Below are 27,377 nucleotides of genomic sequence, written 5' to 3'. Positions count from 1 at the left end.
TTCATCTCTGTCTCCCCATCCCAGACAAGCATCAGAACTATGTTTTTGCACACACACACAAAAAGCATTAAGGTAAAATAAGAGGAAAAAATATGTTATTTTCTCAGAAAACTTCAACATTTTCTGGAGAGGAGCATAAAACAATTTCATCATTGGTGGCCTTATAAAAAAAATCTCCTATTAAAATAATGGAATAATTAGTATTAAAAGCAGGATGGTGCATGCCAAATTCTCATGAATCTGTTCTGCATTCATGTTACTGCAACTGAAATCACAGTCTGGTCGCTTTTCAGTCTGTTGATTCCAGAGGACTGCCATGTATAATGGAAAGTTTCTCTCCATCTGGGAATGTTATCTTTTCACCCCAAAGAAGCAAAAAAAGTCAGACCAAGACTCTGAATGTGTAAAACATTCTGAAATTGCATGCTGGGCCTTTACTGTACCTTGAACTGCTATCAGCTACCAAGCCAGAAAGCAGACTGCACTATTTTGGGAGATAAGACGCTGTCGTTAAAGACACTTTGGGGTTTTTTCAGCATTATGTACCAGCCAGCTAGCGCCATTGCACAAGCTAGAAATATCATCCAAATATAATTGCTGGATGGTGTGACAGCTGCAATTCAAGAATCTTCTTATTTTGGAGGAAGTGTTTGTTGCTTTGTGATTCAGTCATTCCTATAATCAAGCATTAAATGAATGATTTCCTGTTTGGCTCCTAACAGAGGTCTGTGTTGAAGGGTTGATGCCGGTTCATTTCAATAACAAATGCATTTTTAATTTGTGTGTGCTTAGTCAAGATTTTTTGGGTGTACAACAGTAGTGATGGATTCTGAGAAGTATATGAAATATTCATAACATTTCTCTCAAAACGGTGCTAAGCCAACTTCAGATTTAAGTAGGTATTTCTTAGTCACAAGCTGTGCTTTGTATTTATTTTTAGTAGGGGTACATGTGGATACAGATAAACAAGTCCCCATCTATTTTGCATGTCAGTTTGGGAGGCTACGGTGTACTAATTATTCTAATCTAAGTGGAAAACTGTAATTTACTTCAACAGTGTTTGAGTCATGTGTGAATATATTTTAAATTATCTCAAATCCCCTTCTGGTGAAATAGGAGCATCCAGCAGAGCAGGCTTTTTCATTGTAGCCAAAGTAGAATGTTGTTAGGGAGTAAAACACTGGATTTACACATCTGTCTGGCAGTGGGTACCAGGCAATATATGTTTGTAGAGTTACAGCTGTAAGGTGAACTCAAGCTGTAAAACTACACAGCAGTTGGTGTTGCTATAGACAGTTGTGCTGCTTGTCTTACTGACTACAGTTCTCTCTTTTTTTAGCAAGGTGATCCTCCCAGCTGGCAAATGAGGGGACCAAATACAGGCCAGTAGCTTGGTTGTCATCTCCAGGGTCTGTCCAAGCATTCTTTCTGCCTTCTTTTCATCAGTCTACCATTGTTTTGGTTTTATCTCTAAATTTTTCCCTGTTTTTCCATCCCAGAAAAGCTGACTCCTTCACCTTTAAAAGTTACTCTGGAAAATCCAGTTTCCTGACATTTGCTAGACTTCTTTATGTAAACTGTGCTCTGTATTTTGCCATCTGGAAGTGTTGTCTGATCAGAAGCAAATCCAAAAGCAGCAGCTTGCTCGGGTAGTTACATGCCATGTGTAAACTCTGTCATGGAGAGAACTCTCCAGAGAGTCACAGGAGTCATTTTCTTATTGAAGCAATGTCCACTGTGGTTTTTGCTTTGAGGAAGGTCCCTTGAACTATTATGCTGCAGAATGTTGCAATATTGAAAATAGATATTTCTGCTGTTACAGATGGCACTGCAGATCCCTTCTGCTGTATCATCATTCTGAGAACCACCTTCTCAGGGTAAAGGAAACACCTTGCAGATATCTCACCCAGCTCTTCACCCACTTGCTTTTAGCATAGTTTTTGTCTGTTGTACATAGAGAAATCTGAGACTGCAAGGTACCTAAACCAAGTTGAGTCACTTGTAAAAAGCAGCCATTCCTTGGCATGTACAACTGCTTCTGATGCTGCCATGTATCTTTTTCAGATGGCATCACTCATCTTGTCCAGTTGCAAAAGTTTGACATGTAGAATCCATATTCTTTGTTTTTCTTTGATACTACAACCTCTGCATGTTGTTACACGGAAGCCTGTAGGGGAAACCATCATTTGTGAAAATGTAAATGGATCTCCTACCTTTTGCTGGTGCTTACGAGATAACCTCAGTGCAGTAAGAACTGTGGTGGTGATCACTATAATCAATTTAGCTTTAGCACAGCTATAGCTACATAGGGTGCTAGTAGCAGCATGGACATAAGCAGGGGCTGTTCTAGTCTGCCAGGTTTCTTGCTTGGACAAAAGCCTTCTAATCAGCCAGTACCACCCCCTCACTAATGTTTTTGATGCCTAAATTAAGAAGTCTCTGAGTGCCAGGTTATGGCTTTCCACTCTGCACTTACACGGTATTTGCAGAGCAGGTGTACATTAAGATATGCTATGTTACCTTGTTGCAAATTCCTTTAATTAAGATACAGAATCTCCTTTTTCATTAAGCTGTGGAAAGCAATACGTGTTGCTGGCCCAGCTTTCCAGTTCTTGACCTAGTACTGCCTAGGAACTCATGAAAACACTGTACAGCAATTCAGAGGGAAGAACAGAAGAAATGTATTTTCTTCATTTTTTCAATATTCTGATCTACTTTCTGAATTTCTCCCTAACTTCTCAAGTGTGACTAGAAAAGCAATTATGTACAAAAGGTATAAAAATGCAAGTCTTTCAAAAATCCTTTTGATAGATTATCACAGTTTGCTGACACAGTGGAGTTCTGTTTTGCTCTTTATTAGCTAGGCAGCTGAGGGTGGTAACATTTTTCTTAAGGTGCCTACAATCTTGTTTTCTTTTCAAACCTGCTTTCTTAGGGTTTTTTTTTTTTTTTTTCCCCGAACACACAGCTTTTTTTATGTTTGTCAGGATTTCTTGTTTTATCTCCTGCTTTCATGCATTCATCTTCTGCCAGGCTTGCTCAGCTTGGCCTGTGAAATCCATTATGTTGGGTTTCTTTGGATCTAACTTGAAGTGTAGTTCTTTCCCTACGAAGACACCTTCTTTGATTGATTTTTTTAAGTCCTTCTGTATGAAAAAAATACAGTCCATCTGTTCTTGGATTAGGTTTCTGATTTCTTTGGTTCAGAGAGAATTAAGAACTATTGTGGTAGAGTTGTTCAGATATAATTTCTCTGCCTTTCCTTGTGTTTGCTGAATTTCTGGTTGTATGCTCTATTTCTGAATTGTGTTACTGTATTGTGATCTCACTTAGTGTGGTTTGTAGTATTTTAATTAGCTTCTGCAGTTCTGTATTTGCAGATTTGACTTTCCATCCACTTTCCTCCCGAGTCTGTCCTCTGGCAGTTTACATGAGTAATGGTCAGTGCAAGTCTAGAATTTTCTTAAGGTTGCTTTCATTTCTTTCCCAGTTTTTCTTTCTCAATCAGTAAGGGAGAAAAGATTGAATTTTTATCTGTAGTTACCAGGTGTGCCAACTGTTTCACCTCCTAAAGTCTTCCAGTGAGTAACCAGGAATTTTAGATTTAATCCTGCGCTCTCAAAGGAATGGGTATATTTTTACTGTGTAATTTCAAAGGCTTACCTGTCACAAGTGAAGATTTATCATGTTCTCAGTCCAGTGCTTCTAACTGGAAATGGACCATTGTCTTGAGCTGGTCTGAATTGGAGTGGAAGCAAGATGCCCTGATATTTTCTCTATGCTTTTACATAGTCACAATCTAAAATAAGTCCAGTTGTATTTGCAAGACTGGAAATGAAATAAAATAAAATTAATTGTGGGTGGGATGTTAATTTTATTTTTTCCTCTTTTTCCTGTTATTTTATTTGCCTTGATGACAATAGCAAATTTTAAGTCTAGAAGGGTCATTTCCTAGCCTAGAGTGTTGGCCCATGGTCACAGAGCAGGTGCTGTTAATGCTTTGCTACTGATATAGCAGGTGGTGTGCCAAGTTGCTGCAGCTTGTCTGTACCTCACTTTTCCACTCCTGTAATGATGATCTGGGTTTGCTTGAAGAATGTTTTGAGTTACTCTTTAGTGTGGCATCAATGCTGTGGGGTTTTTCTGTGTTATTAGTTTGTCTCGTAGCACATGCCACAGAAGTTTTCCAAGTGATTCACATCCTGAAGGGGGTTTATTTGGTCAGCTGATTTGGAAAGGTACTTCTATACACTTTTCAAAATCAAGTTTAACCTTTTATACCAGCCTATTTTTCTCCTTCAAATGTTCACTTATTTCATAGAATGGGAGTGCTAGGCTACAGTCACAACAAGGAATGTCATGGGCAGACACACAAACAAAAAGAGGCTCACAATCTTTTCTTGGTAGTAATCTGTCTGAATTAGGTTTTGTAGCTGGTACTGTTGCAGGAAAACCTAGGCTGATATTAGAGATGCTCAAAACTTCTGTAAGGAACTTTAAATCTCAAAGATTCAGAAATCTGTTGGAATAGTTTTACTTTCCTCAGGCTTTAAGAGACCTATGCATGTTTGAAGCAAAGGAAAATTAATATTTAGCAATGAGCAGAGCAATACAGTTTGTTTCAACCAAGCTATTTTTTGGTATTGGTCATACCCCAAGCTCACAGCAACAGTGCTGAGTGTCATGCCACAGCTATTAAAACAACCCCAAAATTAATGGAGCTCTCAGTGAGCTGATACATCTACATTTTCTTCAGTGATGTTTAAGACTTGCACCTGTAGTAGCAGCGTTTCTTTTCTTAAAACTACTCTCTTCAGTCAATTTTGATTTCAGGAGTATATTCAGCTGTATTTTTATGCATCTTTATCTCAGTTACTCACCCTTAGCTTCCTTTACAGTCAGTGAAGCCTAACAGGCACTTCCAAGGTGCAGCTCAATCTTGTTTAGATTCTTACATTAGTCTGAGGTTAATCATGCCCAAGACTTGCTCTTAATATATGAGGAGACCAAGTCAGAGGCAGAAGCCCACCCTATAAAAATTTGTATCAGCTGAATCCTGCTCCATTTGATTGCCAAGTCTACATAGTTGTGAAAATTTCAAGATGGTGTAACATTTTTAAATACATAATCCATCACATTTGAAAATCTCTTCTTCCTTATAAATCTAAAGAAAACAGTGATGGTTGTTTATCTAAACATTGTGCAAAGCAATTGGTTTGCTTGTTTCTAATTATTCAGATCTGAATTATTAGCAAAGCAGATTCCTATTGAAGGCAAGTATAATTGATGCACCAGAAAGCTTCTGCTCTCAGCTTCATACTATAACAACCTTTGCTTTCTAAAATCATCATGAAAATTATAGTGGCCTTTGAAAGGAAGAATTCATGCAAAGCATCCCCCAATGCTTTTTAAAACAAAAGCCAAGGACAACCTCCGAAAAAAGCAAGGTTAAGATCCAACTGGCCAGCACAGACTGGGATTTTGTTTCAGTTGTCAGATGGGCAGGCCTTGTTTATTTAGTCCACCCTTTGTTTAAGCAGCAACATGACAATTGCTGCAAAGGAGGACACTTTATCATTATCTTGTATAATAATATTTATTATTAATTCATTATTGTGTCATATAGATGCAGGTTGGACTAGTTCATCTGAGATGTTTTAGCCTTGGAGGGAAGGCTGGGAGGACAGGAAGTCTGTGTGTCCTGGCAGCATAAATGCCGCTCTGGCTGGTTAATGGAGCAGCAGGAGCGCCTGGCTCAGCGGCAGTGCGGAGCTTCGCCTGCTCAGCTGGAGGAGCAGCTCACAAGCACTGCCACCACAGAGCACAGCATCCTGTTAAAGGGATGAAGACAAAACTGTGTTTGATTTTCAAAATGGAGGGGCAGGAACTTCTCCTGACCCTGTCAAGGCTTTACTGATCTTAATGGGTCTGCCACAGAGAAAAACTCTGCTTGAACAGCAGAGGGGGGCTGCTCCTGAGGGACGAGTTCAAAAATACCAGCTCAGAAACATTAATAAAAACATTTCCCACTGTTTCTTCATCAAAGCATAAAAGAAACAGCATACTGCAGAGCACACTGGCAAAATCTGTACGCTTCTACCATTAAGTACACATAGGCTCGTTTCTCTAAACTAGTAACTGAGAGTTTCTTGTAGAGTGGACGAATTTGTTACAATAATAGTTTCTGGAATAAGTAGATCCCATAAAGAGGGCTTAATGCTTATTTCTAATCTCCTGGAAGGTTGTACAAATGAAAAAAAATGAGGTTAATCACCAAGGAAAAACACTAATGAAGTAATGCATCTTTTCTTAAATATTAATTATTATTCATTTTTTCCCATCACAGAATTTACACGGTTTTCATGAATCAAGGATTAATTGAAAGGTTTACATTTATCCTCTGCTGTGAATGGATTCCTTCTCAGTGAATGAATTTATTTTGTACTTTCTGCTTGAAAAGAAAATCCTTCATAAAAGAACTGGCAATCTTAGTCAGAGAAATCCAGACCAAGTAAAGCATTTCATTGTTCAGGGTGTTAGACCCTAATGAGTTCTGCGTCTAAATGCTTATATTTTTTTCCCATCTGATCAGCAATAGCATAGCAGGTTATGCACTTAAATGTACAACACTTGTTTGTGAGGAAGATTTGAATTGAAGAAAGGCAGCATGTTCCACAGTTTTAGTATAACATCTGTTATCATTCAGTGCTGGTCTTAGCCCAGCATGCCCTTTCTCTAAATATCTTATTAATTAAACTGGCTTAGTAGGAAAATAATTAATACTATAAGTCCTGTACCTACTTAGAAAGGATTTAGAAACTGAAAAAATTGGTTTTGTCTGAGCTTCAGCTCGAGGGTTGTAGGTTTTTTCATTCTTGAAAACAAGCAGATTACAATAGGGAATATCTGAGAAATGTATATATTTATTATTATTCAGAAATTTATACATATAGTCTTCAAAATATATATATATATTCTGTCTTTGAATGCAAAATGACTGTGTTTCTTACCAGTACTATGATAATGAGGTGGGACCTCCTAGCCATGAAGTCCTATGCTGCTGCCTTGCATAACCAGCTCTTGGCTGGGGAGGAGGACAGGGCACCCAGGTGGATGCCAGTGAATTTGTGTGTAAAATGTGGATCTGTTACTTAGCTATCTATGGTCAGATAGAGTACAGAAATAGCATTTGCCTGTGTCTTTGTTCTGTGTGCGGTACTCCTGTCTATATGCAGAAACTGCTGCTTTGCTGCTGATTCACCCAGCTTGGCTTCCCACTGAAGAGCAAGTTCAGTTTGCTGCTTATTCTAACAGAAAATTACACTTTTTGAGACCTATTGGAAAAGGTGCTGGGTGCCACTAAGTTGCTCTTTAAACTCAGTCAGTTTTAACAATTTCTTTGGTGGGAGAAGGCTCAGGAGTTAGTTGCAGCTTGTTCTGGCTCTTCTTGGAAGGTCTGAGAGCAGCTATTCTTAAGGAGGAAGAGAAAAAAGCTTTAAATGCTGCACCAGAACAAGACCCTTTCAGCACAGGGAAAAGGCAGCTTGGAGAGCAGTCTGCAGGATGACTCCAGAGTTTTATAGTTGAGCCTTTCTTTTCAAAAGCGTATTAAAAACTTAGAAACCAGTGTTTCATTGCAAGTCAGTTGAGGTGCCTAAAGCACTTCTTCAAATGGGTGTAAAGCACTCTAGAAAATGCTGTGGCTGTTAGGTTAACAACCTCCAAAATCAAACTGCACCATGTGGCTGAGTAATGGGTATGGGGTCTGGTGCTTCAGCAAAAGGACCTGCCTTTAATTCTCATCCATGCTGAAGTTCAGAGAGTGTGTCTCTCCCTGGGGAGACCAGGGTTTTTAACTAGCTTCTGACTGTATATATTGGTCATCTTTGTCCTGAAGAATACATGCTCAAAACTGATTTTAAAAACAGGGAAGCCTGTATTTATCCTATGGAGAAAAGTGAAGCAGAGCTGGCCTTGTTCATATTAGCCCTAAGTATCTGGCAACAAATAAGTTGCAATAAGCCCAGTGTGCCAGTATAAGCATAGCTAATTCACCAGATATATGGGTCCCTGTGGGAAGAGTCATCACACAGCAGTACCAAGAAAGGTTGCACCCTCCTGTTTTCAGGGGAGAAGAGGGGGTTTCCAAGCCTCTTTTGCTTTAAATCTGCCTTGGGCAGGCTGAGGATGCTAAGTCCCAGTTCATTTGTGTGTGTGTGCATCAGTGCTGGGTCTGCTAGAGGAGCATATGGCAGAAGCCATTTGCCCTTGACTGTGCCTCTTTTTTGGCAGGCACAGGCATGTTTCTCACAGAGCTGGTTCAGTCGCAGCCACTCCTTCACATAACTTCTTGAGCCCCCAGCTTGCTGGCTTTCAGCTCTTTGCCTGTGTGTGTCCTTTGTGGTGTTTTGGTTAATTGGACATTGTTTTAATTACTCCTGTGCTAAAGAAACATGTATTTTCTATCTGTTGTTTTGCTGCCTCAGTGACTGTAGCCTTCAAGCAGCCAATACAGAACTTGAGCTGTTCAGATCTGGCGTAAATTGCAGTGGCTCTCTTGGAGTTTCCCTCCTTTACATCTCTTTAGGGGAAAACACTCCTCCAGGGAAGAGAAGGCTCTATTAAACAGCTCATTTTTTGCAATGTCCCAGACATCATAACCTGCCCTCACTGGAACAAGTGGCAAAGAATCCTTGGCTTTCATTCTCTTCCACAGCCTGGACACAGTCTGTGGCCATGTTCTGTGGCCACATCTTTCCTTGGTTTGAGCCTTTGTGTTGCTTTTGTAGTATATGGTAGAGATAATTCATGCTATATATGTGTATAAAATATTGTAGAATCTAAGGTATGTCTGTGATCACCCTGGCTGGGAGCAGAGTCTCATTTTTATTCAATTAAGATAATGTCAAGTCTGTTAACGTCTGTTAACGTATGAAAGAAACCTTCCTGGGCCATGATTGCTAGTTTCCGTGGAATGTCTGAATCGCACGGGACCTGCACCTGGGAAGATTACATCTACTGTACTCAAGAACCACCGGTGTCACTCTGCTACATATGAATACAGGCTCTGCCGAGGTGCTCAGACATCCGTCTGGACACCTGGACCTACCTTTGACTATTCCTGCACATGTATGGCCCCAGTTCTACATGTGAAGAGACACAAAGAAAGTTCGGTCATCCCATCCTCAGGCAGAATAGACTGTATATAAGCTGACTGCTTGAAGCAGTCGGGGTGAACCACTGGGGAGACGCTGACACTTGTCAGTCAGAGCTCGGTTCACCCAGCACCTGCACCCAGGGCTGACACTGTCCTGGCTGTGGTGGTCTTTCGAAATTCTATTTTTTTGTTATCAATCTAATAAATCTTTCTTAAATTTTTTTTATGAATTTGGCTACCGATTTGATCATTTATAACACCTTCTTTCTTACCTTTCCCTCTCCAGCTCCTGCAATAATCTCCCTTTTCTCCCTTTGCTGTCTCTAATTCTCCACAGAAATCAGAAATGTTTGGCTTATGTGTCAAAACCAAGCAATGGCTGTGCAGACTTGCCCTCAAATCAGTCAGTCTACCACCATTTCTCTCAATAACAGCCACACTGCAGTAGCAGACAGATTCTCTGGACTACCAGTAGCCTTTATTTCGGGATGTTAAACTGCGCTGACTTGAAGAGGAGAAAGAGCATTTTTAAATGCCTTTAAAAGGCATAGAGCCTTTTAAAACAATAATTTCCCTTCTTTTCTATTTATATTGACCCTTATCCTTTGTTACAGCTTTGGAAAGAAAAATGTCAATGAGGCAAAGCAGAGAGGAGCTTATAAAACGAGGAGTGCTGAAAGAAATTTTTGATAAAGGTAAGTGTTCTTCTTTTCACAACAGTAAACTGACACCCCATATAGCTTTGTGGCCAGACATTGCATAATTGTAACACTAGGAACCGGGAATAGAGAGTTCTGAATTGCAAGACTGTGCAAAATAAGATCTCTAAACACTTCTCTTGACTTTGCCGTGGTCTGGCCCTCTCTGTTGAATACGTGTGGTAGTTAGTTAGCAAATAAAAATTAAAACTAATCAGAAATGTAAAGCAATAGAAATAAAAATCACAGCAATAGGCAGTAGTCACTGACTGCAAAAGAGCAAAGCATCCAGGCTGTGGAGAGATGTAGTGGGTTCATGTCTCTGTGTGTTGCCAATGTCTGGTTGAGTCACTTTGGGATTAACTGTTGTGGAAAAGGGAAACATTTAAAGGTCTTGGATTCTGATGAGCACAGAACAATATACTTTCCCTTGAAACAGCTCAGAAGAGATAATAATTCCTTGCTCAGGATAATTAATTTGTTGAGTGCCTTGTTTCTGCAAAATGCCATTGTTTTACAAACATCATTGTTTTACACTGGTAACACAATACATAGTTGGCATCTGTTACATACATGTCAGTATTTGAGTGCGTCTTCTATTTGTTTTGCTGCTTCCCTTGTCAATTACTAAGGTAATTAATTCAACAAATGATATAAAAACATAATAAAGTTACTTCTTAATCACAATAGAATTTATGCCTATGCTTTAAAGCCTCATTAATTCGAAGTCTAAAGGTTTTTGACAAGAGCAGTACAAAATCTTGTAGAAATCAATAGAAATTAGAAGTTTTCATAGATATTAGAAGTATAGCCTACTCCATAAATTCAGGACTATTTAAATCTGCTACCTTCTTTTACTCTAGCTTATTAGGAATTTAAAAATTTAGTAACCCAGGCTGCTAATTTTTTTAAGTTAAAAACAATCAGCAGCAAAAATGTGCTTATCATTAAATTTTACAGTTTCTACCAGTTATATGTAGTAGTATCTCTCTATGACCTGCTGGCTTATATACCATCCTAGATGCAACTTGAGAGTAAAAACAAGTCCTGTCAATAGATTTGCCCTTCTCACTGCTTTGTGCTGTCCATGTTTTTTAGTGTGACTCAGATCAGACCGCAGCCAGTGAGGCATGGTCCAGGCTGTCACACCAAGGGATCAGTGCTTTAGCCAGCTCAGAAGGCAGCCTTCAGTCACACTTCTGTCCCAGGTGTGATCTCCTTCATCCCTGCCTCACATCCCACATGTAGCCACCCTCTGAACCATCCCTACATTAACTGAAAGGCCTCCCCAGGCAAAACCTTTTCTGTGAAGTCTGACTCCACCTTCCATGTTGAAACTTGGGGAGATTCCTCTTCTATTGCTACCAAAGCACTACAGGTTTTTTTCCTATTGATCAAATAATGATGTAGGTTGTAAACTTCTGTGTCATCTTGTGAAGCAGATTCTAAGTTGTCTGTAGGTATTTGAGAGAAAGAAATTATTTCCTCTTTATAGTAATTTTTCACCTTTACAAAGCTGATATGAAAAGAAAGAGGTAGGGCAGAGAAGAAAGTGGTAATACACAAGAATAGCAGTAGTACTCAAACAGCTATGATGATACAAGGATGTGAACAAGGCAAGATGTGTAGAGCAAAAGCATTATTTCCTTCAGTGGTGTAATAATCTGAGAGTAATTCTAATGAAGGATTTATTTCATTGACAACCTTAAGTGAAAGTTACATTTTCTTTGTAATTCTTTTTAGGTAACCTCTAATCCTTCAAGAAAACAACAGACCTTTAGCATTTCCTAGCAGAATGCTTTATTTGATTGTGGTAGCACCTTCCATGCCAAGAGGCATCTCGCACAGACAATGGGTGTAAATCTCTTTGTCTCCCTTTCCTAAGAGGTGGGCAAAGCAGGTCTGTCAGTAACTTTGTCTTTTCCTTTCTTTAAAAACCCATACTGATGAAAGGAAACAGTGCAGACTGACCCAAAACCAAGAATTTTTGCCTTGTGTTTAGTGTTGGTTTTGTCATATCTTCTACCTTGAAGAAAAGCATAATTAGCTGGTTTGTTTGCCTGCTGTTTAAAGTGACACTCTGACCTGTTTGCTTCAGGATTTGCTGGCTTTTCAGAGGACTTCATATCACCCAGCAGGTGAAAATTATCAGAGTGCAGTAAGTCACAGTAGTCACACATAGGAGAGTCACTGCAGTTCAGCTGCTACATTTGGAAAACAAGAAATGCTGTTATCATTTCAGTGACCCCCCACGCTTAAATTAGTCACCTGAAGCTGCTCCTGACTGAACTGCAGAGAGCTCTTTCCTTGCTAAGGACCAAACTCATGACAGAATCAGTATCTGTTATCTTCCATGTCCACAGGGCTCTGTGACTTGAGTATTCTGAAAATGTAGGCAAAGGCTATAATTTTTTCAAATACTCTGTACTTTCGGAAAATAGTAAGTTGAAGAAGTATCTGATTAAGCTCCTGTTGTTCTTATAATTTGTGGGCACATAGTCCTGAGAGGTTAAAAACACCTCTTCCACCTGCATCACAGAACATACCTCAACATTTAGAAGAACTCATATTTTTGCCATCGCTCCTACACATAGGAGCAGATCTTGATTTCCACATGAAGATGTAACTGTCCCAAAAACATCTGTCATTAGAATTGCCCACTGTTTCATACTGCTGGTCAAAGAACTAAATCTGCTTGTAGTATTTTGATACCTCTTCTTCTTTCTGAATGTAGATGAGATTGCCTGTAGTGAGAAATTTCTGAATATGAATATGCACCAATTACTTACGCCAAAGGCAATGGTGCAATGGTTTTCCAAGGAAACATGGGCAGTCTTCATCTTTTATATTCTTGTATTTTAATATGCTCTAGCTAATTGAAATTATGGATTTAGACTTAAATTTCAGGTAGCCTAAGTCCTGACAGGATTTGGATATGTTGTACTTATGCACTAAAGCAGATTTTGTGACAATATGTGAGAACAAACTTGAAGAAGTGGCTTTGGTAAAGCAGTAGGAAGGCATGGCAGCCACTGGAGAGCCAGTTGTGCTGCAGTGAAGTTGAAAAGTTTTGAACTCCTCCAGAAGAAGCCTGTCTCAAACTCCATGGGATCCCACAAAATCAGGGGTCTGCTTAGGCGCTGAAGTTGTGCAGGATCCCAGCTACTGTTCTAAGGTAGCCACCAAGGCTAGGAAACAGTTCCAGGGGCAGGTCTTGACGACATGCAAGAACACCCAATTTTCCATTTCCCACCCCTGGAGTCATGGCAGAGAATGACAATGAATTTTACTCGGCCCTTCCTAGTCTTTGTCATCAAGAATTTCTTGCTTGGACAGTCTACTGGAGAGCAGACAAGTACTGAAGGAGATAACCCAATCAAAAAATTAATCCAGGACTTCAACTTGTCAATTTTGACTTCCATAGCCAGTCTTCTGTAGAAGGAATGCATGAGCATGGCACTTTTCAGATCTGCAAAAAGTTCTGTAGTCCAAGGTAGTTCAGATTAAAAGACACAGTGAGAGGGTAGGCAGAGCTACAAAAGGGGGAACACCACAGGACTGGTTTGTGCCAGTCAGTGTGATGCACTGTGGGCTGCTTCACACCAGGCAATGTTTTAGAAGTACCTGAGAGTGGAAAATGCAAGTGTGTTCAGGAGTACAAACCACGCTTAGAAGCCACAGGTTTTGAAGACATCATCTGTGTATCTCTGGGCCTTTGTCCCATGCTGTGCTTTCACATGCTGAGATGAATCAAAGTGTCTGGGCAGAGTCCTTTGCATAAGAGAGTTTCCTCTGAGATCCTGTTTTTTCAGTGACTTCAGGTGTGCAGAGTCTCCTGAGTAAGAGAAGAGCAGCCTTCATGTGCTCTCTTGCTGCAGAGGTCAAGCTACTCCCTCATGGACCCGTCCAGTTTCACGCACAGCCGATGTTGTTAAAGCACCTGGACTTAGTCATTTTCCACTAAGTAGCACCAGACACTGTGAAAACAGCAAAGGATTTAGCAAGTCTGAGAACAAAAGATTACATATGTTATCACTGTGCAATGTTAACTTTAAACTCATAGCCAGGTCCTGAAAACAGATAAGTTCATCCATGTATATGTAATAATTGCATTACCAGGATTCTTTTCATATGTATATCCAGCTTGAATAGCTTTAATACTCTAAAAATAATAAGTAATTTGCCTTTTTTATCTGGTTGTCAAGCATATCTCTGATGCAGGATTAATTCACACTGAGATACTCTTTCCTCTACAATTTTTTTTCCCGCATCTTTGATCTGTTTGCTGTACTTGAGCAACTCTCCAGGTAGCTCTTCTTTAAGCAATACCTGATTTAGGGTGTATATTTCAATCATGATTCTGTGCCATGTCTGATGATTTCATTCAAATCCAAGGACAAGCTTTAGACTCTAAATCAAGATTAAAGCTATTCAGATGTAGGATTAAAAAAGGTTATGCTGTCAGTACAGAAAGATGCCATGCTTTAGTATTATGACAGAAGGTAAAAGCCAAAATTTTATCTTACATTTTACTTTTTCTGCAGTTGTAAGTCTTTATGGGTCATTCAAATGATGTTTTTCCAAATCATGCTAATATACCTTGAGAAGTACATAGCACACTTAAGACAGTAGGATTTCAAGGTGCTCAGCATATTACAATAGGCATCTCACTTCATGAAGAATGTGTAGTCATCCCTCCAAAATGCAAACATTACTGGGTTTGTCATGCATATTTTTCTCATAGTTACAGTCAAATTTAGTTTGAATTAATGCACTGAATTAATTAATATATTGCTGGACACAGTTGCTGCCTTTCATTCAAGAAGCAGATGCTCTACATAAGAAACAGTTACACTCTTTCATGAAACCAGGTGACTGAGAGAACATTAATCCTTATCCCAAACATGTAAACATGTGTGTCTTTATAAAAGGGAGACAGAGCCAGCACAGAGTACATAGCATTTCTACCCAAATAGCTAAGTCAAAAAATGTTCAGCTTAATACTGGCTGATTTTTTTTTTTATTTTTGCTGCCTAGGAAAGTAAACAGCTTTGAATAGAATGGGCACAGCAGTTAGAAAGGAGCTTGTGCTACAAACACTTGGCCCAAGCCTATAGCTTTAATTCATATTGCCACCTTTTAGCCAGCTCAGTTGATCTCTCAAAGTCATGGGTCAGGTTTCAGTCTAGTATGATGTGACTGCACTACCATAATAGCTCTCTGGGTCTCCAAAAAGCCTCCAACAAAACCAAGAAAGTCAAGACCTCGGTATTCATAATAATTCCAAAATAAACAGGAGACCATCTTCACTTGCTGTAGAGAAGCTTTAAATGGCAGAAACATTATTCTGAATAGTTATCAGCTAATGTATTTTCAGACTTGTTAATTGCCGTATACTAGCACCAAAATGAGAGTTTTTTATCTTTTCAGTATTGTTTTCCAAAGTGATTTGTTAGCCCTATGAGGGGAAAATGTGCACTTATTTGACTGATGTACATCTCCACTCAATACATTGAGCTACATATAGCTAATCAGTGGTGCCCAAAAATCTAAAAGCATATTCTGAAATCCTGAGTTTCATTTTTAGAAGTAATTTAAATAGTTAGTAAAATCAAGTTCTGCATATTTGCCTGCTGGTTTTTAATTTTACAGTCACATTTCAGTTATATTTTCAGGCTTCTATTTGTAACCATAGGGGCTGAACACTTTGCTTTATACAACTCTAATTGTGATGTCCATGTAGTCACTGCCTCCAGGTACCAGAGTGCTGTGCTTAACAAGTTCAGAGATAAAAATCATACAGGTTGACACTATGGAGAATAATCTGAATCCTTTCTTCTGCTCTTTATTATTTCTAATGTGAAGTGATATTTGATAGGAACGAAAATGCCAGCTGCTGTCACAGAAATTTTGCTCAGATAGAGGAGATATTATTAGTAACTATAAAAACAGGCTTTCTAAATGGAATCTGATATACCCCAGTATCAAGACTTTACATCAGGCAAATATAAAAAATATTCTCTTCCTTACATAAAATGTGGTTATTTGTATGTAAAATAGGGACATATCCCTGTGATTTTGTGTCCTTATAGCATAAAAGTTGGCATGGGGAAAGCTAATAATTATTGTTATTAATATTAAAATATTATATATAGTATGTATTAATATTCTTTCGTTCCAGCCTACTGTCATTCCTGACTTCCCAGATTCAACAAAGAGAGGGAAAACAGATTTTTTTTGGCATTGGATGAGACTGCATGTCTATGTGGGTCAAGGATGGTCAGGAATCAACCAACTTAGACCACGGTTCATAATGACCATTCCAGGGTAGAGCAAAAGATGAATACAGATATTTGACTTAAATTATATGTTACCCCAGAGTGCTACCACCATCACTGATAGGCTCAGCCTTGGCCAGCAGTGGGTCCAGCTTGGAACTGGTTCCATCAGACATGGGAGAAACTTCTGGCAGCTACTCACAGAAGTCACCCATGTAGACCCCCTATTATCAAAACTTTTCCATGTAAACCCAGTGCATGTGTATATAGAAGATCTCAGTCCAAGTTCCTCATTTGAAAATAATCTAAATGGAAATAGATTTAATTTAAAATTCTGTCTGCATTTTATTTATGTCTCTTTTTTTGTCATTCTTCTTTCCTCCAACTATTAACAGATGGGGAACTTTCCATACCAAATGAAGAAGGAGCTTTGGAGAATGGACAGCCTCTGGGCTCTGGGCTGAGCTCCAGCCAGGTGTCCCTGCCAGCCCTAGCAGAACTGGAGTCAGTCCCAGCATCTGTGGAACCCTGCTCATATGAGGTGCTCCCAACCACAGAGATCATGGATGGGACAGGTAACGTCTCATTTATGTTATGGTGTAGATACTCTAAGCTGTTTGAAACAAGTTTTTGACTTCTAACATTTGGTGTTTAGCCCTGAGAAATCCTTGTCAAAATGAAGGTCTTCTGGTGTAGAAGGAGGTGACAGTGTAGAGATTGTCACTGAATGCTCCACAAGAAATTTTGACTGACAGGATGTAGAATTAACCTCTACCTCTAGGCAAGTAACCTCTCTCGGAGTGAGGCAAAACCCCTGCACTTTGTGAACATGTAAAAGCAGGTTTCCAGCTCTCTGTCTACATCTCAGATATACCAATGAGCTCTAGAGCAGAGAGCTTACAACAGTTTTGAGCCCTGGGGTACAACATTGTGCCCTCTACCTGCCACATGGTGCTGTCTGTAGTTCCCACCACACATCTGTCAGTAACTAACACAGTCAGCTGCCCTGCCCTTGGTGAGGCTGGCTGCTCTTCTTCCCCAGCCTGTGCAGGGAGACAGCAATGCTCTACATCTAGGTTAGCTCCTCTTTCTGCATCAGGTTGTGCTGCTGAGAGTTGTGGACAAAGGTCAAGTGAGGAAAAGTGAGCAGTAGAAGTTGTCATCCATGATCTTGCGCAGCTATGCAGCCTTTTCAAAAGAGAGTAGGCCCTGTGAGGTGCTTTTTACATTTAAAAGGGTAAGTTTAGAGACCACCTGCTAATATATCTGGTCCTAGGCAAGCTGTGGTGACAGACCATCAGAGATGTGACATTATAAAACCTGATTTGTGTTCCTGATGTGGAAGTACAACCCAGCCTGGATGGGAGCTGGCTTCTGTCAGAAGTAATGAGAAATTTGGCTGTTGTGTAGATGTGTGTTACTCTTTCTCTTTTACTTTCTTTCTTTCCTTCTTTCCTCCTTTCTACGTTATACGATGTTTGAGTGAAATCTATGAGTCATTCCTAATCTGCATTGCTGTGCTGCTTTTCTTGTCTGACTTCGGCTGTATCTGCTGCTGCTTTGCTCGTAACATTGTTGCGTCTATGATGTGGTTGTGTCCTCCAGTGTCTGAAGAGAGCCCCACATCCAATGAATCCGGCGTCCTCCTGTCCCAAGATCCTACAGCTAAGCCAGTCCTGCTACTTCCCCCCAAAAAATCTGCCGCTTTCCCTGGAGACCATGAGGACACCCCAGTGAAACAGTTGTCCCTCCTCAAACAGCCCCCTGCCCTGCCTCCTAAACCTATTGCCAGGATTGCCAGCCACTTAACTGGTAAGTAGGTATTCCTGGACCCCCAGCCCCACCATTTCCCTTATAGGAAAAGCTGCCTTTGTAGCAAGGTTCTCAATGTTCTTCCTCTTTCTGTAACTCTGTTTGCACGCTTGTGTGTGCTGGTGATGTACGTGCTGTACCTAGGGCAGGGATCGTGAAATCTTCAGACTGCAACTTCATCAAGGTTGCTCCAGGGGCACTTCCCCTCTCAGCTCTAATTGCTTAAGACCGCTGTGGCATTTCCTAACCCTCCTCACCCTTATTCATCAAGAATTACCTTCACCACTGAAATTGCAGGATGTGCTTTGATGGGAAAGGAAGTATCAGAAAAATACTAGGATATCTTTAAATGCCCTTGATGAGGAAAGGCGTGAGAGTTGAGGGGAAAGGAAGAGTTTTGATTTCTCCTTTTGCCATTTGTTGCTTGTCCCCTCGACTGCCATATGGGCAGGTCCCCCTCCACACACCCTGTATCTTTCCATATGTTTGTCTTTGACTTGCCCCTGATCCTTATACAGGTACTTCTGTCCCACGACTTCTTGCCATTTTGCCTCATTATTTACATTATCTTCCAAACTGCTCCCCCTTTCCACCCCTGCTCTGACTAGTCTCCTCCCACTGGTGAGTCCAGCTCCAATTCCCAATGACCAGGATTTTGATGTCCTGTGCTTTATGCTGCAGTTTAGCTCTCACTGCATGGAAGGTAGCAACAGTAAACAACACAGGCTCTGTTTTGTGTTCCACATGTTTTCACAAGTGTCCAGGTTCTTTGGGATTCAAAGTTCTAGGTGGATGTGGAAGGAGGGTGGGTGTGTCTCCTCCTCCCAGTCTCTCATTTCAACTGCTGAAGCAAAGGATGGCTATATTTATGCTGACCAAAACAGCTTCCCTAAATGTTTGCCTGCACCTTTTGAACAGTGTGCTCATAATTGCAGCTGCTGCACAGCAGGCAGCACCTCAAAATCCTGAGTTGAATATGAGGTGTGGTTCATCTTTGTAGTGGGACAGCTACCAGTCTTCCCCTGGGTTGATCTTGTCTTAATCCTGCCCTGATATTTTCAGAACTGATGTGAGAAATGCTCTGCCCACATTTATGTATTGTAGATTTTTTTTTCAGACAGTTAATACCCATTTTATTCAGGTTTAATATCTATATCAGGAAAGTGCTCATTAGGAAAGAACATGTTCTGGTTTTCTCTCATCTCTACGTAGTCTCTTCATGTTTCTGTTTGGATGACCACACTTTTTTTGTCCTGTATAGTTTTGTACATTTTATGTGAAACCTCTTTACTTTCTTACCTGCCAAAATCTGCACATAATAGTTAATATCTTGCCCTTTGCTACAAACTGAATGGGTGGTCCTGCAGCCTGCAAGGCCAGGTAGCAGTATTCATGGCTTCACCTAAGGACAAAACCAGCTTCCTGTGATCTCCCATAAAACTCTGTCCCAATTACAAGAAGTTGTTCAGAAATGAGGCCAACATGGAAGAAATAAAAATATAGGAATAGCATAGGAAAAAACTCAGGTCCTTGGTTCATAAGCCATTCTTTTGTAAGAGATACCAGAAGAATCAAAGGATGAGGGCTTCTGGAGTAGTTTTGTTTTTTCTGCAGTTGGAAATTTTGTGTGAAGTAGAATCAGGCTCAAGTTATCAGCATAAGTGAATTGCTTGGTGGTGATGACTTTCCAATGAAAGCGAAACAGAACTGTGACTCCTCTGGTGTGGCCTCTTGTGGTGGCCTTCACTGATGTCTCATCTAGTCCTATATAAAGTCTTGTATGTATAGATAGACTCTTGTACATGCATGTACAAAACCTTCAGGGTAAAGGAAAGGAGACTCAAATTTAGTCATAGAGCCATAATTTAATTGACAGTATTCCTGCTGGTACTGGAACCCTCAGTATACATTCCTTATAAATAAAAGTATTCAGCTTGTTCTAAAGGGTCCATTTACTTTGGTGGTCCAAAGGATATAAGTGTTGCTCAGTGCCTTGTGTTCTCCAGTGGTAATTATATTAGCCATGTACAGTCTTTGGAAATGAGCAATCAATCCTAATGAAGCATCCTCCTCAGTGAGAAGCCGAATTAATGCTATTCTTTTTCTAATTACTCCAGAGACATCCTCTGCTTGGGAGTGAGAAAACAAGCAAAATCTGAACTCTGGCATTCAAAATGAAAACTTTTCATTTCTTGCTGGATACACATTTTTCTACTGAAGAATTTTTGAGAAGGTTGAAGGACAAATTAAAACATATCAGGCATGGCTAGTGGAGAGTGACAGAGGTTTAATGGTCTGGTAGCTCTGTTCAAAAGACTATGAGAGGAGATGTGATCCTGTGAAGGGTTCAGGTATACATGTGAAAAGGCAGAAGCAACTCAACTTCTGTCTACATATATGTATATACATATATATATATGCATGTATATGTGTACATAAGTGTATCTATTTAATAGAAAGATGTTTTCTACAAACACATATTAAAAAATCACTACAGACTACAGAGGAAAAAAAAAAGGAAAAATATTTTAAAAACAAACCTTGAGGGAAAAAAGTCAGACCACATCTTGCTGGGAAAATATTCCAAAGTTCTTCAAAAAGTTATGCAGACTGACTTGCAGGGCTTGACAAAGAATTTATTACAGGTTTTAGAAATGGAAAAGAAACATTCCTTTCCTCTGAAAGCATTTTGAGCCATCTCAAATATCTATCTGCCTGTGCCAAGACAAAGATTGGCCTTTCGATTGATAAGAAATGCACATAAAAGAGCAGACCTAAATAAACACGTAAGAGCACATTTAATTTTGTGGTGAATGGAAATAAAAAAAAAAAAATCCATTTAAAGGTGGAAGGAAGAAAAAATTGCCTCTAGCAAATATAAATCACACAGCCTTGGCATGCTTCTTCTCAAGGCTGAGGCTCTGTAGGGATGGGACAGTATAGAAACAGTGCCAGAGCCAAGAGCAGACTGCAGGGCAGCCACTGGGAGTGGTACCAAAACTGCTGCAGAAGATACTCCATGCTTTTCCTCACGCCATCCCTGTCACAGCACTGGGTGTGGAAGTGCTCACATAAGCCCTAGAAGACAGGAAACTCCAGGAGAAAAACAGCCTTAACTATTTTGTTACCACTGTTTCACTGCTCTGCATGTCCTGTTGGCTAGTCACCTCCTGGTGAGCCTTGTACTGGTTTTCAAACATGATTAGCATTAGACTGATTAGTATGATACAATGTTCACAAGATAGAATTTCTTTTGTTGTTTTATTTCTCTGATATTCACGTGCAGAACTCAGGCATTTAGGACACTTCTAGCTTCCTTCACTGAAAATTTAGGAAGAGTTGAAATAATTACCTGAGACCAAATTTAATTGGGGTTCTGGTGTTCAAGTCCCCAGTTTATCAAAAAATCTTTAATGGTCATGTGAGAGGACTGCTAGGCATGTCTGAATTGATAGACCCCAGTGTTGTAAAGTTCCCTTTGATCTTGATTCATTAAGCTGTTAATTTTCACCAGAGCAGATAATGCTTTCTGGAATTAATTAGATATTTTTCAACTGAATCACCAATAACCCATAAAGCTCCTAAAACACCAGAGAACAAAACACATGCCATTAAGATGGGATCTCAGGAGCACTTGAGTCTGTCTGAGCCAAAATTCAACCTAATATTAGAATAGGATGTAGCTTTGGTTATATCTGGCCATTATCTATTCCATTTAAGCTTTTTGCATTCTTTTGCTTTTTTTCATTCAATATTTTGAAGAGACACATAGCACGTTTTTAGTTCTGATATTGGGCTTTCTAGTTATGTCTGTGTAGACTCAGAACTAATTTATAATTAGAGGCAAACATTTAATAGGGTACAAAATATTAAAAATCCTCGAAATTTGCTTCTTACAATGCAGACAAGACAAGAATGGGGTTTGAGAGCATGAATGCCTGGGGTCCTGGTGCCTTGCCAACACACAGTTGGTTATGAGTGACAACTTTGTAAAAGTTTTTGCAACTACAATTTGTCCAATAAATACTCTGGAATATTTTATAATGCAGTAGTCACATATGTATCAGAAGACTCCCTGTAGATGAGCCTAAGGCATAATCCAGAAGCTTCCTCCACAGTGATGTTACCTCCAGCTGTCTGCTCTGGCAGGCTGCATTCCTGAAGGGAGGTTACATTCACATGAAGACAATGGACAGTTCTCTCACTGCGTGTCAAGGGAGAAGCAGCAGAACAAAAGCAGTTCTCCTTCACCAGGTTCTCATGGAAACTGGACCCTGGTGCAGTTTCTCCCTCTATAATTCCTTTCTGTGCTTCTTCCTGGAGGGGAGTACCTATCACATACAGGCATCAGGAGATTTTCTCATCTTTGAAACCCTTTCCAAGGCCCTGCACAGGAATTCATGCAGAGCTATACTTTTCAACCTTTAGGGCTAATCATGCCTTGCTTTCGTTCTCCATATTCAACCTGAATCTTGAATGCATATGTGGTACAGAAGAACAGCAAAGAATTCCGTCTCAAATCTTTCCCAAAAGACCTGACTGCAGATCTTGCTATAGTCAGCAGGAGATGCATGGCAAACCTTTGAGAACAGTTTTTGACTTCTCAAAAACTCATTGAAACAAGAAAAGAGACTCTCACCATTTAGGCAGAAGTGATTACAGGAAAGTAGACCTGAAAAGTTACTTGTCCAAATGTTGCCAGTAAATATCAGGCACATCACCCCATGGAGCTCCCTCAACAGGCCCCACTGTTTTTTGCACTGTTTGTTGGTTTGAGGGAGTTTTTTGCACATTATTTTACATAATTAATTACTTAGAATGAATTTAAAGAGTTTCTCATTAACTTTATGACAAGCTGTATTACTTGTATTACTTACTAACTGTATACAGTACAGCAAAAGTCACAGTATAAGGTCATTCAGGTGAGGAAAAAGACCTCAGCAGGTCTTAAATCCAACCTCCTGCTCAAAGCAGAGCCAGGTATGGGATCAGACCAGATTGCTTAGGCTTTTGACTAGCTGGGTGTTGAAAACATCAGAGCTGTACAACCTGTCTGGATAAACCTGCTCCACTAACTGCCTCTTCTCATGGCAGGGAAGACACTTTCCTTATAATCCAGTCTTGAACCTCTTTCTTTTCACTTTTCGCCACTGTCTTTCCTTCTCCCACCACACACTACTGAAGAGTATCACCTTATTGATAACTTGTAGGTACTGGGAGGCTGCTCTTGAGTGCTCCCTCACAAGCTGTCTTTGCTCCAAGCTGAACATACCTCAGTACCTCCGGTGCTCTAGCCCTCAGCCACTGCAGTGATCCAGTGCTCAACTCATTCTGGTTTTTTGATATCTTTCCTGGTGGATACTAAGCTTGTGCTGTAGTCTAGATACATTCTGAGGACTGGTAAATAGAAGGGAATCCTTCTATCAGTAGCAGAATCTCCTGGCTGTGTTTCTTCTTGTACCACCCAGGAGTCTGTTGTCCTTCCCTTGCTGTCAGGGTACAACACATTTGGCAAGAAGTCCAGAAAGAGCAACACAGCCAGCTCTGCCACAAGCCCAGGATCCCCAGGCATGTCCTCTTTCTCCATGAAGTAGTTGAGCTGGGGCAGAATTTGAAGATTTTAATGAACCTGCTGCAGCAACCTTTGCTGCCATACATCCAGAAGTTCCTTGCACCCCATCTGCAGCAGTTGTGTCTTCAATGTGTGCTGAGCAATTCTTCAGCCATGTTCAGTGACTAAGCATCAGACTTGGTGTATATGGTTCACAGCTCCAGTGTACTACTAACACTTCAGAAGAACTATATAGCAGCAAACCTGTGCAACAAATAAACATATATTTATCTCATGAGCACCCCAAAAGAAATACAGTAACTACAGATGTTAGCAAAATGATCTGTATGGAAAGAGTAAGGATGGCCTGCTTGTCAAAATTCTGATGTGTAGTAAATATTGTGGTATCCACAACTGTCTTTTAAGTAATTGATTATCATCAAGAGTGGAGAGGTTGATGTCTTTTTCATCAACTCTAGCATGCAAGTTATTACACAGTGCTGAGTGGTCACATCCCCACTGGGAACCAACATCTTGCAAAATTGCTCATTATTCTCTTGAGCATGAAAAACCTCAGCCAGAAGAGATTAATCAGCCTTGCACACCTGGCTTCACACAGTTTGCTTCTTTTCAGTTATGAGTGCTTTGTGCAATGATTTAATACTCTAGTAATGTTTCACTGAGAAGACACATCATAGATTCCTTGTTCTTATTTCCCCTGTCCAGCTTCTTACTCATCTACTGATGCCTATGTCTGATGTACATTCCATGGGGGAGACAGTAATTGTTACTAGCCCTGGTTCATAAATCATGTACATTGTGAAATTAAAACAAACAGAGGAAAGAACTGTAAAACTCAGTCACCTCACTCTTACATGCAGGGAGAAGTTGTTCTGTCATTTAGTGTAGATGATGGTAGCACAGTTCCCAACAGCATGCCCAGAGCCCATGGATTTGGGCAAGGACCCACTTGTTCAGCATAGTCACTGATCAGACCACACATTAAAACTTGCAATACCAAGGTCTCCATTACTGGTGTCAGTGAAGATACACCGTTACATTTCCCAGCAAATTGTACTCATTCTCCTTTTAACCATTTTATTTCAACAAAGTAGAATTCTCCTGCAGGTGGAGGACAGACAAGCAGATTTAATGCCTCTGGTCATTTCTAAGAGTCTGTTTTGGTATTAGGACCATATTCAGACAAGCTCAAGAACCTGGGTATAACACAGCCTGAATAAGAACATTAAAAATAATGGGCACAATTTTTGGCAGGTGTCCAGCGGAGTCACCCAGCATTGGTACCATTGAAAACATGTTGATGTGAAGCATTTGTTTAAATTTAAGTGGAAACTGAAGGTCCATACCTTTCTTGCGCAGAGTCAAACCAAAGTGTGTGCATCTGATTCATGATAGAATGAATATGTGGCTACTCAGGATAATTAAGCTAGACTTGTGCTCCTGTACAATTCCAGAGCTGCAGTGCCTGTGCCACAACTCTACTGCATGAATACTTGCATGAGAAAAGAAATTTTCACTGTATTTAGAAGAAAGAAGGAAGGATTCCTGTTTGCTTTATACCTTAACTATATTGCTCTGATCTTCAGGATCACAAAAAGCAGAAAACCCAAGTGATACTTCCAGTTATTCTTTTGTCAAAAGACAGAGATGCCTGCAGTTGGGATCTTTTTGAATTCACCGTTAAGGAGGGCTGCCACAGAGTAATGGGGCATCCAGGCACAGGCACTGTCAGGTGCAGACTTTAATTGACATACTGCAGAAAAGCATCTTAAACCAACCTGTATTTGTCAAAATGGAAGTGCAGATCTTAGTGTAGTCTTTGTAATTCAGGACAAGCTCTAGAAGTAAAATTGCCTGGAGCATAAATTTGTGAAAAAACCCACTTTTTTTTACTACAAATCCCATAGGAATTTTATTCTCAGGGCTCTATACAATTTACTCCTTACTCTTTCTGTTATTTACCTTTAATTGAAGAGTGTGTTCTTTTATGCAGGATACACAGAGGAAATGTGTGCAAATAACATATTTGTAAGAAAAACAAGGTGACTTGAAGACCTTTGTGTGCTTGAATAGAAAATCCTGAATGTGGTTTGTTTTTTTTTTCTTTTACTGCTTTGGCAAACCCATGAGTTAAATTTCAGCCTTCGTAGAGCCATCAGAAGAGACAACATGTTAAGTGGATTTAATATTACATTGAAAGGCAAAAGACTTGCATTCTACTCTCTATAGCCCTTCCACTCTGCAATGTGGAAAGGCCACTTTTTCTCCATACCCCTACATCATGGTGTAACCCCAGCCAGCAGCCAAGCCCCACTTAGCCCCTCACTCACTCCCCCACCAGTGGGGTGAGGGAGAGAATCAGAAGGGTAAAAGTATTAGGACCATATTCAGACAAGCTGAGAAAATGAATGAGTTGAGATAAAGACAGTTCAATAGGGAAAGCAAAAGCCATGCACACAAGCAAAGTGAAACAAGGAATGTGTTCACTGCTTCCCATGGGCAGCCAGGTGTTCAGCCATCTCCAGGAGGGCAGGGCCCCATCACATGTACTGGCTACTTGGGAAGACAAACACCACCCCTCCAAACATCCCCCCCCCCTTCCTCCTTCTTACCTTCACTCTACATGCTGAGCATGATATCATATGGTCTGTAATATTCCTTTGGTCACTTAGGATTGCCTGTCCTGGCTTGCCATGCATCCCAGGTTTCCCTCCACTGTGTTGCAGTTCAAAAGGCAGAAAAGGCTTTGGCTCTGTGCAAGCCCTGCTCAGCAATAACAAAAACATCTCTATATTATCAACTCAAACTTTGTTCAGCACAAATACAATACAGCCCTATACCAGACACTGTGAAGAAAATTAACTCTATCCCCTCCAAAACCAGCACGCAGCATTTCATCTTTGCACTCCCTTGAACCCCTCTGTGTAGCAGCCTATAAACACTCTGGAGAAGGGGGAAGGCTTACACTGTCAATGTGTTGTCCCTGGAATAGCAAAACCACTAATATCAAGTGGATGCTGTGGAAGATGTGACTAGCACTAAAGTAACTCAAGAGACATATCTGAACTTAGCTCATGGTCTTTTTTCACCTTACAATCCATAATAATTTTCAAAAAGTGTTACTGCTTGCTAGTCCTAATATCAAACTTGTGTACCCTGGCTATTAGATATGGATAGAAGTCCAGGCAATACCCAGAACAAGCCAGGAAGAAGGAAAGAATGAAAGGAATGGGGGGAAGGATAGTTTAAATCCAAAAGAACCAGTTTGTATAGTCTGGAAAAGGACTATGGAAATCTGATAGCGTTCAGAATAGTGATGAACTTTGGAGAGCAGCATCTAACTCCCAAGCTTCTTCAGGTCAAAAGATTCTGGCCCTGCAATTCTCTTACCATGTTGTAGCAAGAGTGGACAGAAGCAGCAAGAGACCAAAGGTCATGCAAGCCTCACCCACAGAGCTACAGTGCGGAGACAAATATGTGCAGTATTTAAGGCTGTAAAGGGCCTGGCCTTCCTCCTAGATACAAACTTAGAGTTGTTGCTCACAGTGTATATATTTTCTCTTTCTTTCACTCTTAGCATGGTTTGTGACCATTTCCCCCATCCATCTTGGCAACTACTAGCCCTCATGTTACTTCTTTTCCCTTCTGAAAATATTTCACAATGCAACTCCAAAAATCTCCATTCTGCAGTTGAGTTCTGGAAGAGAGGTTTGCTTGTGGAAGTCTCACTGATTTCTCATTGAAGTCAGTGAAGTCTTTTCCTGTCTGATCAACTATGGGTTTCAGTGAATATTTTAAATAGAGTTTAAAAGGTAAAATTCAGTCCTTGAGTCCAGAGAAAAATGTCTGCCACTTCTGTA

At 40.2% G+C, this 27,377-nt stretch overlaps 1 protein-coding gene across 7 annotated transcripts in view; it reads left to right on the top strand.

Annotated features, from left to right (window-relative positions):
- PHACTR1 (phosphatase and actin regulator 1) overlaps positions 1–27,377 on the top strand; it is a 301,932-nt gene that overhangs the window by 216,414 nt on the left and 58,141 nt on the right. For all 7 annotated transcript variants that reach the window (XM_077180743.1, XM_077180731.1, XM_054643113.2 and 4 more), the window contains 3 exons: positions 9,772–9,852; positions 16,529–16,708; positions 17,739–17,945. In XM_077180743.1, the coding sequence (XP_077036858.1) occupies positions 9,772–9,852; positions 16,529–16,708; positions 17,739–17,945 (468 nt within the window). The remainder of the gene's footprint in view (positions 1–9,771; positions 9,853–16,528; positions 16,709–17,738; positions 17,946–27,377) is intronic.

Source organism: Agelaius phoeniceus, chromosome 1 (assembly GCF_051311805.1).
Source record: "Agelaius phoeniceus isolate bAgePho1 chromosome 1, bAgePho1.hap1, whole genome shotgun sequence".
NCBI lineage: Eukaryota > Metazoa > Chordata > Aves > Passeriformes > Icteridae > Agelaius > Agelaius phoeniceus.
Note: the sequence above shows the minus strand (reverse complement) of the source record. Positions and strands in the feature narration are given on the sequence as shown.